The sequence below is a fragment of the Cricetulus griseus genome, chromosome 2, assembly GCF_003668045.3.
Source record: "Cricetulus griseus strain 17A/GY chromosome 2, alternate assembly CriGri-PICRH-1.0, whole genome shotgun sequence".
NCBI lineage: Eukaryota > Metazoa > Chordata > Mammalia > Rodentia > Cricetidae > Cricetulus > Cricetulus griseus.
Genome location: NC_048595.1, coordinates 1,210,264 through 1,225,198, shown reverse-complemented (window position 1 = coordinate 1,225,198; position 14,935 = coordinate 1,210,264). Strand labels below are relative to the sequence as shown.

General features: G+C 51.4%; 1 protein-coding gene across 5 annotated transcripts in view; it reads left to right on the top strand.

Annotated features, from left to right (window-relative positions):
* Morn1 (MORN repeat containing 1) overlaps positions 1–14,935 on the top strand; it is a 63,751-nt gene that overhangs the window by 7,320 nt on the left and 41,496 nt on the right. For 2 of the 5 annotated variants that reach the window (XM_027398507.2, XM_027398506.2), the window contains exons 6-9: positions 7,046–7,142; positions 7,876–7,981; positions 12,994–13,117; positions 13,610–13,782. In XM_027398507.2, coding sequence (XP_027254308.2) covers positions 7,046–7,142; positions 7,876–7,981; positions 12,994–13,117; positions 13,610–13,782 — 500 coding nt within the window. Of the gene's footprint in view, positions 1–7,045; positions 7,143–7,870; positions 7,982–12,993; positions 13,118–13,609; positions 13,783–13,946; positions 14,331–14,935 lie in introns of those variants that run through there. The other 3 variants (XM_027398505.2, XM_027398504.2, XM_027398508.2) reach the window with 2 other exon arrangements.

Genomic DNA, 14,935 nt, shown 5'->3' with positions numbered 1-14,935 from the left:
CAGGGCCTAGCTCCCTGGTGGCAGTGGAGTGGTGTAGGGCAGCTCCCAGAACTGTGAAGCCACAGAAAGCCCAGCATGGATGCTCATACCTGTTTACAGAATGGAAGAGTTCTGCTTGAGTAGCTCTCAGCCCATGCCTTAGTAGGGCTCCTATCACTGTGATGAAGTACCATGCACAAAGGCAGCTGAGGAGGACAGGGTTTGTTGCATATTACACTTGCTGGTAATATTCCCTCACTGAAGGAAGTCGGGGTAGGAGCCAAGGCAGGAACCTAGAGGCAGGAGCTGAAGCAAAGGCCATAAAGAGCTCTACTTACTGGCTTGTTCCCCAAGGCTTGCTCAGCACCCGGGACCACCAGCCCAGGGGTGGTGCTACACACAGTAGTAAGCTGGGCCCTCCCACACTCCCACATCAGTCTTCAAGGAAATGTCCTACAGACTTGTCTTCAGGCTCATACTATGGCCACATGTTCTCAATTCAGGTTCCCTCTTCTCAGATGAGTCTGTCTTCTGTCACGTTGACACGAAAACTAGCCACTGTGTGGACACTGCTGGTGCCCTGCTGACCTAGAAGTTGCCTCTGATCTGTCCCTGAGACAGTGCACATCATTGTATGTACTGTTGTGACCAGTCACCAGTGTGTGCAGAGTAGAATCAAATCACATGTGCAGTAGCAGAGTGCAAAGTGATGAGGACCCAAAGGAGTCACTTCTCTTCTGCCTGTCCTGCACCCCAACTAGTGGGCTCGCATAAACTGTCCCCACATCTCTGAAGGGACATTTTATAAATGTGGGACCTGGGATCCAGACTTGTTTTTCCCAATCCACACGCCTGACCCTTCCTTCCCTGGGGTTTGGGAAAGGCCTTGCCCCAGTGGGTCTCTCCAGAACCCATCCAGCTGCTCGGGGACAATGGATGAGCTGTCACTGATGGCCCAGAAAGACACCTTCACACCACCACCTGGGCAGATGCAAAGGGAGGCTTTAAGGTCCCTCCTCCAGTCCTGTTCCCAGAGGTAGCTCTGTCCCACAAGTACTCAGACCTCCTGCAGGGCCCCACTGTTGGCTATGACCACCTCCCTGCTGGCCACTGACCATTGGTGGCTAGGATCTGTGGGGCCCTGCCCAGGCCTGCCTTTTGTGAAACCTGAAATTTGCGGCATAGCCAAGAAGAGACAGAACCATGGATGTCTCACTTTTACTGCCAACGGCTGTTAGTATGTCCACCAGAGGGCAGCCCAGATCTGCTCACCGGCAGCAGGCCCAGCCTTGGGTCCTTGTTCCAAGTTTGGATGTAAATGCCCTGGGCCCTAAGGCAAGCAGCAGAGGGACCTAAATGCCTAAATAGTGAACACAAGCCTTGAGACGGCCACACAGGCTAAAACTGTTCAAATTGCTGTGGTTTTCCTCCTGGGGCCAGAACCTTGAACTCCACAAAAGTGTTCACAAAGGCTTCCTCTCAGCTTAATCCTCAGCCCTCCCCACCCCCACCCCCCATCCCCAGCACCCTGTGGCTGGTCTGCAGGAGACCTGGGCAGTATCCAGGGGGAAGGGACATACAGGTTTCCAACTTCAACAAACAGGCTGTACCAAAAAGCAACAGCATGGGCTAAAGCAGCCACAATCAAGTCCTCAGGAGTGACCAGAGGATTCACATCTGGACATAGAAGCCCTAAATTCCACACCCCTCAGTCCCTCTTTTACAGTGGCCTTGGTAAGGCCAAAGAGAAGAACCTTCAAGGATCTTGTGAACAGTGAACAGAAAAGGGCACCCAAGGCCAAGAGGAAAAGCAAACACTATCCAAAGCCATCTGGAAATCAGAGCTCAGATACCATAGACACTCACAACCAACGGCCAGCCTGAGACAACTTTCACTGACCTACACTTCTGAGGCAGCAAGAGGTTTCACTTGCTGCCCAAGTGAGAAAAGCTAATTACCCAGTGTGTCACTTGGCCCTCCCTCATTAGCCAAGAGAGGTGGCAGGTTTCCTGAGGCGCTCTGTCTCAGCTGATGACCATTTCTACCCTGGTTCTCCCACAAAACGGGTCACCATCTGCATGGAGTATAGTGCAGACACACCAACTAAGGGGGTCCATGAGGTGGGAGGAGTCATGAGACTTGCTTCCCACAGGTACCACTTCCCTGTTCTTTATGTTTTCACTAGTCAGCCACATAGATATCTCTCTCTCTCTCTCTCTCTCTCTCTCTCTCTCTCTCTCTTCTCTCTCTCTTTCTCTCTCTCTCTCTCTCTTTCTCTCTCTCTCTCTAGTTTTTTCGAGACAGGGTTTCTCTGTGGCTTTGGAGGCTGTCCTGAACTAGTTCTTATAGACCAGGCTGGTCTCGAACTCACTGACCCTCCTGCCTCTGCTTCCTGAGTGCTGGGACTAAAGGTGTGCTCCACCACTGCCCAGCTGTAGACTTCTCTTAAACACACACACACACACACAAATAGGAAACCATCTTGTCCATTTGTAACTGTCTAGTTCAGTAGCATTAAATGTTTAAATTACTTTTTTTTCAAGACAGGGTTTTTCTGTGTAGCTTTGGAGCCTTTCCTGGAACTCTCTCTGTAGACCAGGCTGGCCTCGAACTCACAGATAGCCACCTGTCTCTGCCTCCCGAGTGCTGGGATTAAAAGCGTGCACCACCACTGCCTGGCTAAATGCTTACATCATTGTGTGGCCATTACCACTGTCTGTTCACAAATTCATATATATAAACAGATTCTGACCCGTTAAAACCACATGCTTCCCCCCCCCATTTCCCTGGAGCCCCTGGCACCCACCTTTCTTCTGTCTCAGTCAGTCTGACACCTCTGAGGACGTCTTGTATGGACCTGTCCTTTAGTGACTGGCCTTTCACACTGAGCATCATGGCCTCAAGTCCATTCTCACTGAAGCATGTGCAGGGGCCTCCTTTTGAAGATGCAGTGGCCCATATGTATCTATGCTCTGTTTCCCTTGCTCGTTCATTTCAGTGGACACATGGACTGCTCCCTCCCTCCCTGGGCCACTAGGAACAGTGCTCTGAGCATTGGTGTGCAAGCTTTCGGGTATATAGACCCAGCAGTGGAATAGTTGCATCATGTGGCAACTACATTTTTTAATTTTTTTTATGGAGGTGCCAAATTTTTCCACAGTTGGTTGTACTATTTGAAGTTCCCAAGAGGGAAACCAATAGAGGTTCCATTTCTGCATTTCCTAGTGTCCGTCAGAGTTCCCCCTTAGCCATCTATAACATTAGCCAGTATTCCTATCTTGTAGGAAAGCAGTCCAGACCCTGAGCAAATGTCCTAGGAGAAATGTGCTATTTCTAAAGGCAAGCTTGGGACTAGAGACTGCCAGGCAGTTTGCGTGGCAGTCATGGTAACATGATTCCATCCATGTCTTTGGTGGGAGCCTCTCTCACGGCACGGATGTGTATGTCACCTTAAGCTCTGGCTTCCTGAAAATCAACGTTTCCAATATTGGTTTCCCCAGGGGGCAGCCTGCTGTTTGGCACACCTGTACACACATGAAACAGCTGGCTAGCCTTGTGGGTGTCTTCATCTGCTGCAGTTCCCAGCTTCCGCCCTTTCCTGGCATGTCTAGAGAGTCCCAGGAGCCCGTCACCAGGCAGATGAAGACAGGGCCCTGTGGGAATCCCCACCCCCATATCACTTGCCTGCCTGCCTGCCTTGAGCCAAGAAGGTCCAGGCCAGGATGGAATGACCGTTAACCCAGGTCCTTCTCTACCACGGAGGATCCCTGAGAATGTGGAACCGTGGAGCACTTGTGTCCAGTGGTAACCCTTCAGGAATGCAGCTGCTTCCCACAGCGGTCCTCTCCTGGAACCATCACAGCAGCAGTCAGTGCTGCACCAGTGCCAGCGTGTCCATATACCTGCAAAGTGTTTCCGTTCCACATCCTGAAATCCTAGGAAGTCCAGACCAGTCAAATCCAACATGCAGGTCTGCTGTTACTTGATTGCAAGTGAAGCCACCTGCCATCCCTCTAAGCTGGAAAACAGCTCTAACAGTCACAACCCCAGGAGGAGAGCCCAGCCAACCCCTCACAGGTGATATCACCCAAGGAGACCAGAAGTCCCAAGGTTTAGCAGCAATCAGTGATAATTGCTTCCTCCATGCCATAGCATCATAGAGGCCAACTCAAAAAAATACATACATACATACATACATACATACATACATACATACACATGGTCTGAAACTTGTTACTCACCCCAGGAAGGACCAGGATGTGTAAGAGCAAAGGATGGACTCATGTCCTGGATGGTCTTACACCCAAATCCACATTTATGGTATGGCTACTATAGAACCACTTCTAATAAAAGTATAGGAAGAAAGACAGCATGGGTTAACTGGAAAATGTTTCCCACAATGAGCGGGGCCAAGGGTTTGCTTCCTGCAGTTTATTAAACTTAAGTGTGCTCACTGTCATAAATGTGGCCTGCAGCTGTGGCAGAACAGGGCAGGAATGAGACTGAGCTCCACTCTGTGGGGTCACTGTAACAGTCACACAGCAGTCTGCTGTACTCATCCTGGGTACTAGCTCTGCGTCTGCTGTGTGTTTGCTCGGTTTGGGGTGCAAGTCTGAGCCCTAAATGACTTCTCTGTCTGGCTGCGTCTTCGTCACCCTCTTCTGTCATACATACCCATCCTTTCCTGCATGTCGGGCAGCAGCTGGGCAGGGAGGAGGAAAGCAGGTGTCTCCAATACCCTGGGGCTTTGTGGTGGTGGTGTGGTACCCCATTCCACCTCCCAGTGACTGAGATTGCAGACTGACTCCACAGAGCATTGCCTGGGCAGCCCTCAAGCCTCTCTGGATACTCACGGAGTGGAAGGCCTAACTGGAGCTAGCTGGCAGTTCCAGGGCTCTTGGCTCTCGAGTCCAGACTAGTAACTGTCTAGCTGCTTCCTTGGGCTGCTTCACAGGGACACCATGGAAGGAAGGGTGTTATCTACAGGAGCCTGCCTGACACTCTAGGAATTGTTTTAATATGTACCTATTCATGATCTGGGTGCAAATGTCCAATATAGAATTTATATCATTCAGGCAAGTCCATAGGTTAGTGTCTTTAGTCTCTTGCACACATCTGTAGCATCCATGTGCAGACCTGAAGCCAGGAACACCAAACTCTGGCTCTCACCATATGGCCTCTGATTCTAGCTTGTAGCCCACTGGCCACCCGCCTCAGGAACTATGGCAAATGTCATGGATGGTGACACTGTCAGCTGAGCTGGGATGCCAGGGAGCAGCCAGCTGAGAGGCTCCTGTGGCAGACTAGTGCCACCCACAGGTCTTTACCCACCGCTGCCTGGCCACTGGCCTCACCAGCAGGCACCTCCACATCACTGCACTTACCACCACTGGTGCATGGGCGCTCGCTCCTTTCTGGCCACATCCCTCCATGGCAACCACCCTATGAACAGGCACCTGGCCACATGCCCTGACATGCTCATGGCCTGTCACCCTTGTTTCTGAAAGCCCACACTGGCACTTTCTGGAAAGCCAAAGTGGGCACAGTGAGCTAAGAGAGAAGAAAGACTGCTGTTCCTTGTCCTATAGCTGAAAGCCTAGAACATCAGCCAGAGCCAAGGTGCCCCTCCTGTAGTATCCACTCAGATCATCGTTATCACCAGCCATCTGTGTGTTATTGTCACCCTTGAGAGAATTGGGACAGGAAGGAAAAAGATTGGATACAGTGAGGACAGCAGTCACAGGAGGGTGTGGGAAGCCAGGAAGCCAGGAAACTAAAGACTGGCCTGCTTGGTGGGACACCTGAATTCTCATGATAGAGAAAGCCACCATCAACCACTCTGGGAATGCATGTGGCTGATGTGTAGCCTTGGGATTTCAGGACTGGAGGAATGGAGCCACCCCAGGCACCTTGGAGCCTCGCTCAGGGGTCACTTGGCAACTCTCAGGATAAAGGCCCATAAACATCCCAGAGGGGCTTGTACCTGGGTGAGAAACCAGACCCCTGCCCACATATTCCACAGCTGGCCGCTGACCTCTCCTGAACTGAGGGGGAGCCTCCAGAGCTGCTGATTGTGAATGAGCCCTAAATGGCATGAGATTTTCAGGGCCAGTGTCTGTGAGCACCTCCTCTCCCTACCTAGCCTGAGGCCTCTCTGCATGCATCTCCTGAGATCCAGCCTCTCATCTTGTGGAGGCTGTGCTCCCAGCAGCCCATGGAAAGCTTTCTCTCAGGTTCTCAGGACTCTGACCCCAAGGCTTCTCCGTATATTCTCCCCGTATATTCAGCCTCTCAGTGCCCCTACCACCTACCACCCATTTTCCTATTCTGTCTGCATTCTCAAGACACTAGCCAGTGTTCCTGTCCCATCAGTGACCATGTGTCCTGGGAGCCCAGGCTGCGTGCCGAGGGGTTCCAGGACAGAGTAGGGCAGCCGATGCCCAATTAACTTCTGCAGAAGAATGACTCAAACCAAGCCTGTTATTGGTTGATTTTCCCCAATACAAGTAATTCATAACCAAATAAAACACCATTCTGATCTTATAGTTTTTCTATGGAAGTAATACTCCTGCTGTTTCACACAATTGCTTGGGAGCCCAAGTGTACTATAGAGGAGGCCAATGGGGCATGGAGAGTGGCACCCCACCCCCACTCCAAGGTGTGTGTGTGCTCAAGTTGTGTGTTTTAATTGCCTTTTCATTTAAAAGCTCCAGGCATCGGAACAACCCACCTCGGTCCTGGCCCCATTGTAGTCACAGGTTCGGGTCTCCTCATGATCAACTAAGTCTAAGTGCCACATCTTTGTAATAGGAGGCCTTTTGTGCTGAAAGTGTGCCTGTTCAGTGGTGTTTTGTTTGCATGGTGTATGCTGTGCCTTTGTTCCCCTCTTTCCTGGCGTCATTAAAATTCAAGGGGAGAACACTTAGCAAAGCAGCGCTAAGTGTTAGCAGCGCCTCACCACCAAAGGAAAGGCTGCATTAACCTCACAGCCCTGGACATCCCTACACTGAAGGGTCCCAGGACTCCTTGGAGCCACCCTCTAAGGCCACCTTGTTCTCTGTGTAGGGACAGTGGCACAGCGATGTCTTCAGTGGGCTGGGCAGCTTGGCCCACTGCTCAGGAGTCACTTACTGTGGGATGTTTATCAATGGCCACCCAGCAGGTAGGTGTCCCCAGCCTTTTCCCATTGTCCTTGTGGAGTCTGCTGTGGACTGTGTTTGAGCCGGGCCTCATCGTATCTCAGGTGGCCCTGGGCAGCCACATGAGAGGTGTTACACCAAGCTGGGATGGAGTGAATGAAACATAAAATCCAACCTTTTTCAGGAAATGCATATTCTGCTTGATTTCAAAAGGGCTTATGGCTATGCAGACCCAAGGGTTCTGCTCCAAGCAAGGCCTCCCACGTATGGGCTCTCCCAGCTACAGCTCCACCACAGGCTCCCCCAAGCCACAGTACCTCTCAGTACCTCTCACAATATCTCCTAGATATGGGGCCTCTTAGCCACAGGACTTTGGAGTTACTTGGTCAAACCTGACCTGAAACCCCATCCCCCGCTGCCCTGTGTGGCCTCCATCAGGTTCTCCTGAGACCTCTATACTCTGACATGACTGTAGAGTGACCCATGTCTACCTTGGCTTGGTACCTTCCTGGCCATCCTTTGCTCCTAGCGGCCCCTCCTGAGACTTAGGACAGAGATGCTATCCCAGGGGTGGGCCTAGCCAAGGACAGGAGCCCTTCTTCTAAACCTGCGGCCAACTTTCAGGACTAACAGATGCCTGGAGGCCTCAACCCCAGCAGCCTCATCTTGGTAGACCCTCTAACGGGGTGAGAAAGGACTGGAGCCCTCGGGTGCAGCAGTTACAAACACTAAAGTCCTGTTCTGCCACCAGCACAGGCTAAGAAAATTGTGGTTCTGGGCCCAGAGGTACTGGAAGTGTTCCAAGGCTCTCCCTTCACATTGAATGTGCAGCTGCAGCAAGATGATGGCGAGGTTGCCACAAGTAAGTGTCCTCGGGATGGAGACCCTGCTCTTACAGGGAAAAAAAAAAAAAAATGGGCTGCAAACCGGGAAAGGTGTGGGTTGATCCTGAGATAATACTTGCACTCATATGCACACAGACACACAAATCTTCTCTGTAGAATAGGGGGTCTTTTGAATGTTGCTGTCTAGTTATTCTAGTATCCATCTGTTAAAGATTTTTCTTTCCCCAATGAATTATCTTGGGATTTAGTTTGCTATAATTTTAAAAAATTTTTCTCTCTGTTTATGAAGGATATTGGTCTGAGACTTTTCTTTTTCCTTTTTTTTTTTTGTTTTTGTTTTTTTTGTTTTTTCAAGACAGGTTCTCTCTGTGTAACAGTCCTGGCTGTCCTAGAACTTACTTTATAGACCAGGCTGGCCTCGGGCTCACAGAGATGGACCTACCTCTGCCTCCCAAGTGCTGGAATTAAAGGTTGTGCTCCACCACCACCTGGTAATGGCAGCTCTTATAAAGGAAAGCTTTTAGCCGGGCATTGGTGGTGCATGCCTTTAATCCCAGCACTTGAGAGAAGCAGGCAGATCTCTGTGAGTTCAAGGCAAGCCTGGTCTACAGAGCGAGTGCCAGAATAGGCTCCAAAGCTACACAGAGAAACCCTGTCTCAAAAAACCAAAACCAAAAAACAAAAAAAAAAAAAAAAAAAAAAGGAAAGCATTTAATTGGGACTGGCTTACAGTTCAGAGCTTTTAGTCCATTATTGTCACGGCAGGCAGATGTGGTAGAGTAGCCGAGAGTTCTACAACCCAGTTCACAGGCAGCAGGCAGAGAGAGCCACTCGGCTTGGCTTGGGCATTTGAAACCCCAGTGACACTCTTCAACAAGGCCACACATCCTAACACCACTCCCTAAGCCTTCAAATATGAGTCTGTGGGGGCCATTCTTATTCAAACAACCACATGGGGTCATTGGGATCCGTAACTGTATAGCTCAGGTTGGACTCAGACTCTCCATCCTCCTGCCTCTGCCTCACGAGTCTTGGGTTATAGTTTTATTTGATCATTCCAGCCAGTCCCCTTTTTAAGTGATACGCTTCTTCCATTTACACTTAGCGTTTTGTTTTGTTTTTTGAGTTTCTCTGTGTAAACCACCCTGGCTATCCTGGAACTCACTCTGTAGACCTCAGAGATCCGCCTGCCTCTGTTTCCCGAGTGCTGGGATTAAAGGCGTGTGCCAACACCGCCCAGCCCCACTTAGCATAATTATTAATTTGGTAGATGCAGATTCACCCTGGTGTCCCTGACCCCCCATTTGTCTCAGCAGTTCCCCTTCATCAGAACGGGCAGCAAGCAAGCACGTATACCTGTTGATCCGTCTTGCCTGCTTCTTTCCGCCTTCGTTATAATTCTTATTATCTCTCTTCTGGTTTTCTGCCCTCCTGTAGATCAATGTCCCCATCTAGTGTCATCTTTCCATGCATGGCCTTAACAGTTCCTGTGATGAAGGCTGACTGTTGATGTCTGGGAGCACCTTGATTTACTTCCCCTTTGAGGGATGCCTGGAGGTGCCCCCCCCCAGCTGTAAGACGCTGTCCTCCCCCCCAGCTGTAAGATGCTGTCCTCCCCCCAGCTGTAAGACGCTGTCCTCCCTCAGCTGTACTGTCCTCCCCCCAGCTGTAAGACGCTGTCCTCCCCCAGCTGTAAGATGCTGTCCTCCCCCAGCTGTAAGACGCTGTCCTCCCCCAGCTGTAAGACGCTGTCCTCCCCCAGCTGTAAGACGCTGTCCTCCCCCCAGCTGTAAGACGCTGTCCTCCCCCCAGCTGTAAGACGCTGTCCTCCCCCCAGCTGTAGGACGCTGTCCTCCCCAGCTGTAAGACGCTGTCCTCCCTCACAGCTGTAAGACGCTGTCCTCCCCCCAGCTGTAAGACGCTGTCCTCCCCCCAGCTGTAAGACGTCTGCTCCTCCTCCCCAGCTGTAGGACGCTGTCCTCCCCCCAGCTCACAGCTGTAAGACGCTGTCCTCCCCCCAGCTCACAGCTGTAAGACGCTGTCCTCCCCCCAGCTGTAAGATGCTGTCCTCCCCCCAGCTGTAAGACGCTGTCCTCCCCCAGCTGTAAGACGCTGTCCTCCCCCAGCTGTAAGACGCTGTCCTCCCCCCAGCTGTAAGCTGTAAGCTGTCCTGTCCCCCCAGCTGTAAGACGCTGTCCTCCCCCAGCTGTAAGACGCTGTCCTCCCCCCAGCTGTAAGACGCTGTCCTCCCCCCAGCTGTAAGACGCTGTCCTCCCTCACAGCTGTAGGACGCTGTCCTCCCCCCCAGCTGTAAGACGTTGTCTCCCTCACAGCTGTAGGACGCTGTCTCCCTCACAGCTGTAGACGCTGCTGTCCTCCCTGCTGTAAGACGCTGTCCTCCCTGTAAGACGCTGTCCTCCCCCCAGCGCTGTCCTCCCTGCTCGCTGTCCTCCCCCCAGCTGTAAGACGCTGTCCTCCCCCCAGCTGTAAGACGCTGTCCTCCCCCAGCTGTAAGACGCTGTCCTCCCCCCAGCTGTAACGACGCTGTCCTGTCCTCCCTCACAGCTGTAAGACGCTGTCCTCCCTCAGCTGTAAGACGCTGTAGCTGTAAGACGCTGTCCTCCCCCAGCTGTAAGACGCTGTCCTCCCCCCAGCTGTAGCGCTGTCCTCCCCCCAGCTGTAGGACGCTGTCCTCCCTCACAGCTGTAAGACGCTGTCCTCCCTCACAGCTGTAAGACGCTGTCCTCCCCCCAGCTGTAAGATGCTGTCCTCCCCCCAGCTGTAAGACGCTGTCCTCCCCCAGCTGTAAGACGCTGTCCTCCCCCAGCTGTAAGACGCTGTCCTCCCCCCAGCTGTAAGACGCTGTCCTCCCCCCAGCTGTAAGACGCTGTCCTCCCTCACAGCTGTAGGACGCTGTCCTCCCCCCCAGCTGTAAGACGTTGTCTCCCTCACAGCTGTAGGACGCTGTCTCCCTCAGTGTTGCAGAAGTGTGCGGCTCCATCGTCTTCTCCACTTGCACTGAGTGTCTTCCATCTATGGATGTCCAGTGTCATCACATTAGGAAAATGTCCGGCATTTATTTCTCCCAGAAGTTTCTCTGCCACTCTCTTATTTCCCATGTGTGAGATTGCCAGAAATCGTCCTACTGTGTGCAGAGTCCCTCCCTCCTCCTCTTTTTCTTTTTCTCCCCCACTGTGTTCAATTTTTTTTTTTTTTTGGATGACTTCTCTAGCTAATTTTTAGGCTCATAAATCTTTCCTTCTGCATCAGTTAATTCATTGTGGACACATCCAGTGTACTTTTTACCTCACTCATTGTTTACAGAATCTCTCCGTATTTTCCTAGCTGGCCTGGAACTCAGTATGTACATTAGGCTGGCCTTGATCTTGCAGCAGATCCTCCTGCCTCCATCTCTTGAGTGCTAAGATTGCAGACGGGAGCCACCATGCCCAACAGCATGGTAGTTTTCATCTCTTGTTCTTTTCTTACCTCCTGTGTCTCTACTTCACTGATGAGCAGAAGAACACAGTTACAGTACCTGGTCCCCCACTGCTGTAAGTGCTGGGATTACAGCCTGGATTGTAATAAATTTGTCCCTGATTGTTAATTCCAGCACCCGGGTCATTTGCAACTAATTTATTTTTTTTCTCCTCATTATACACCATACTTTTTCTGCATTCTTTGCATGCCTGGTAATCTTTGAGTGAATGCCAGATATTATAAATTTTACTTTATTGGATGCCAGATATTTTTGTATTCCTATAAATATTCCTGAGCTTTTGTTCTGAAGCAGAGTTAATTTATATGGAAAAGGCTTAATCCTCTTGGCCTTGTTTTCATGGTTTCTCTAACAGGTCTGAAGGAGAAAGCACTATCTGGTACCAGCTTGTCCCCCAGGGTTGAAGCACCCACCTAACCAGTCTCCTGTGACTTCTGAGTCTCACTGTCTAGGCTCGTAAGGACAGGCCATCCCCAGCCTTGTGAGCTTTAGTTTTCTTTAGTTCTTTCTTAGCCTCATGGAGACTTCTTGCTTGTATGTCTCTCAACACTGTGCTGAGAGCATTTGCTGGGAAGCACCAGGGGTCTGAGCTGACCTTCTCCACTGCCACCTCAAGTCAGAGCTCACTGGGGGTCTGCCACTTTGTCTGAGTTTTTCCCTCAGTCTGTAGAACTCGGCTACTTCCTAAGTCCCCTGTCAGGCTGGCGACTCATCTCAGAGCTCTGTTTCAGGCCTGGGAGCTCAAGGCTGTCACTCTGTCCCATCACAGCCCTGCCCATCACTCGCACAGACATCTTGTCTTATCCACAACACTCAAGGTGTTCTACATATTAGCCAGCCCTTCTCCTCACCGGGCCTCCAGATGTGGCCACGTGTCTAGCTTTATTACCGCTGCCTGCCCCAGAAGGGTCCAGGGGATCTGTGCTCTGTGGTTCAGACAAGACTGCTGCCTGCAGAGCACCAGGCCCATCAGCATATGTGTCCATTCATAAAATACTTCCTATGTGTCAGTTGTGTCAGTTATTTTAGCGACTAGGGAGGTGGGTGGTTGAGGCTGAGCCTACAACCCATGGTCAAGCTGGTAGCTGAGCAGAATGAGCAACTTACCCATCTAGGGCAAGTTGTAGCATGTTGACCCACAAGATGGTGAGGAGGAGACCCTCCCCGAGTATGAAGGCAACTGGCCAGTGCAGGATAGCCTTCAGGGAGATGAGGTCCAGAGCTGAAGAGTTGGTGTCAGGATTCAAGGTGAAGGAGCAGAGGTATAAAGTGAAAGAGGGAACCTAGAGGTGTCAAGGCCGGCAGGAAGGAGACTTCTGCCAGGCATTCATCCAAGGACATCGAAACAGGGACCTTCCAAGTGACTAGCCAAAGGTGGGATGTAGCCACAATCAGTTATGAGTGGGGCAGCCCAGATGCCCTTCACCTTAAGCCCATCTTGGGTAGACCCCAGATCCTCCCACCCCAACCTGGATCCTTCATTCCTCACACTGCATTAAGGGTGCTTCTCTTGATTTCTTCCTCTGGAAGGTGAGAGTGGCCGGATCCTGAAGATCTCAGCAGGTGTCAGATACGTGCAGCTCCCAGAATACTCTGAGGTCAGCTTTTTCAAGATGGATGAAGATCACATGGAGGAGCCCATCGAGACACCATTGTAAGGATGATACGTCCTCCCTAGGGGCACCTCTGAGGAGATTGGACTAGGAGGATGTCCCCATGGCTCCCTTGCCCATTCTTTCCCACATACTATAACTGGGCCAGGCCTGGACGCATTGCCAACCAGCGAGACTTTGGAAGGTAGAAACAAAAGTGGGTGAGTTGACAGGGAGTGGAGGCCTGGAGGGAGCCACGTGCCTAATGATCACCAGACACAGGGAGCAGGAAGGGACCGACTGGCTGGTTGTTCTTTGGCCTTAGTTGGCCCAGCTCAGCAAGCATTTCAGGGTGACCCACACAACACTCCGAGTATGACTAAATAGTGCTCCTTGACAAGTTCCAGGATCAGGGTCAGGGCCAGGACATATGCAGAGTGTGGGCTGCCTCAGTTGCCCCTGCCCCCCACACCTGCCCCAGGCCCTGACCCCTACCCCTTTGTTCCCCAGCCTGCTCTCTTGACCCACACTGGTATTTGTGGTCTCTTTCCTAGTGGATTCCAGTGTATTCCCTATCCTCTGTCCATCCCCACGTCCTGGGAACTGGAGCCTGGTTCCCCTGAGGAAAATGGCAGAGCCGACATACTACTCTCCAAGAGAGACTCAGAGCTGGAGCAGGACTCAGGAGCCTTCCATGTCGAGGGAGACACCCCCAGCATCCTGCCAGGTGAGTGGGCCATATCAGCAGTGTGCAAAGTAACAGTGCTTAGGACCTGAGTGGGAAGGTGACGGGGCACAGTGGACCTGGGAGAAACATGAAGCTCAGGGAACTGGACCCAGGCCGGAGCAGCTGTCAGCAGAGAGAAAATATAACCTTTCCAAGGCCCACAGGGAGATGGGGCTTCCTACCCTGGGTGATCATGCAGCCTACATCTATCTTGACCACACAAACCCAGCAGCTGTGGAAGACAAATGGTCCCGGGCTGGCCAAAGCTGTAGGATCCAACCTGAACTGAGCAAGACCAACGGTCTGTGGGTCCATGGCCCTACTTGTCACAAGCTTCTTGGCCATTTCACTGCACACTTCACAAAGATGTGGTCCCAACTTCCAGGCCAAGCAGGTGGAGCTGCACCCTGAAAGAATTCAAAGCCAGATTTATTTTGAGTCATTTGAGAGTTATTCATGCAGTTCAAGTTCAAATCACTGCAGTTTGCAGTTTGTTGTGCCTGGCAGTACTAAGTTATCTTATACTTTGATACATCATAAATACTCAGCTTGCATCTTTTTTTTTTTTTTCTTGGTTTTGGTTTCTTTCTTCTTTTTTTTTTTTTTTTTTTTTTTGAGACAGGGTCTCTCTACACAGCTCTGACTGTCCTAGGACTCACTATGTAGACCAGGCTGGCCTCGAATTCACAGAGATCTGCCTGCTTCTGCTTGAGTGCTGGGATTAAAGGTGTGGGCCACCATACCTGGATCAGCTTGCCATATCTTAATATGGCAACAGGTGTAACCTTAGTAGTGTGTGGCATTAATGCAGGCATCTGATTGGGGGTGGGCTCTGGAGACCAGCAGGAGAGTGCAGTGCCACTAGGGATCATGTGGTCTCATGGATCTTCTTGTGGCCTCCTTGCTGTGGACCGGCATCTCCGTTCATCTGAACTCTTAACAGGAGCGAGAAGTTCAGTAAGAAGGTGCCTTCCAGGCAAAATCACACACCTTATGTTTAGGACCCTTTGAGGGCTCCCTGGCTTGGGATTGACAGCCGGGATCCCCAGCCCCCAGGACTGGGATCCTAGCTCTCTGGTTGCCAGGCACAGAGTACAGGCTCTGGGTCAGTGGTTCTCGACCTTCCTAACCCTGTCACCCTTAAACAGTACAG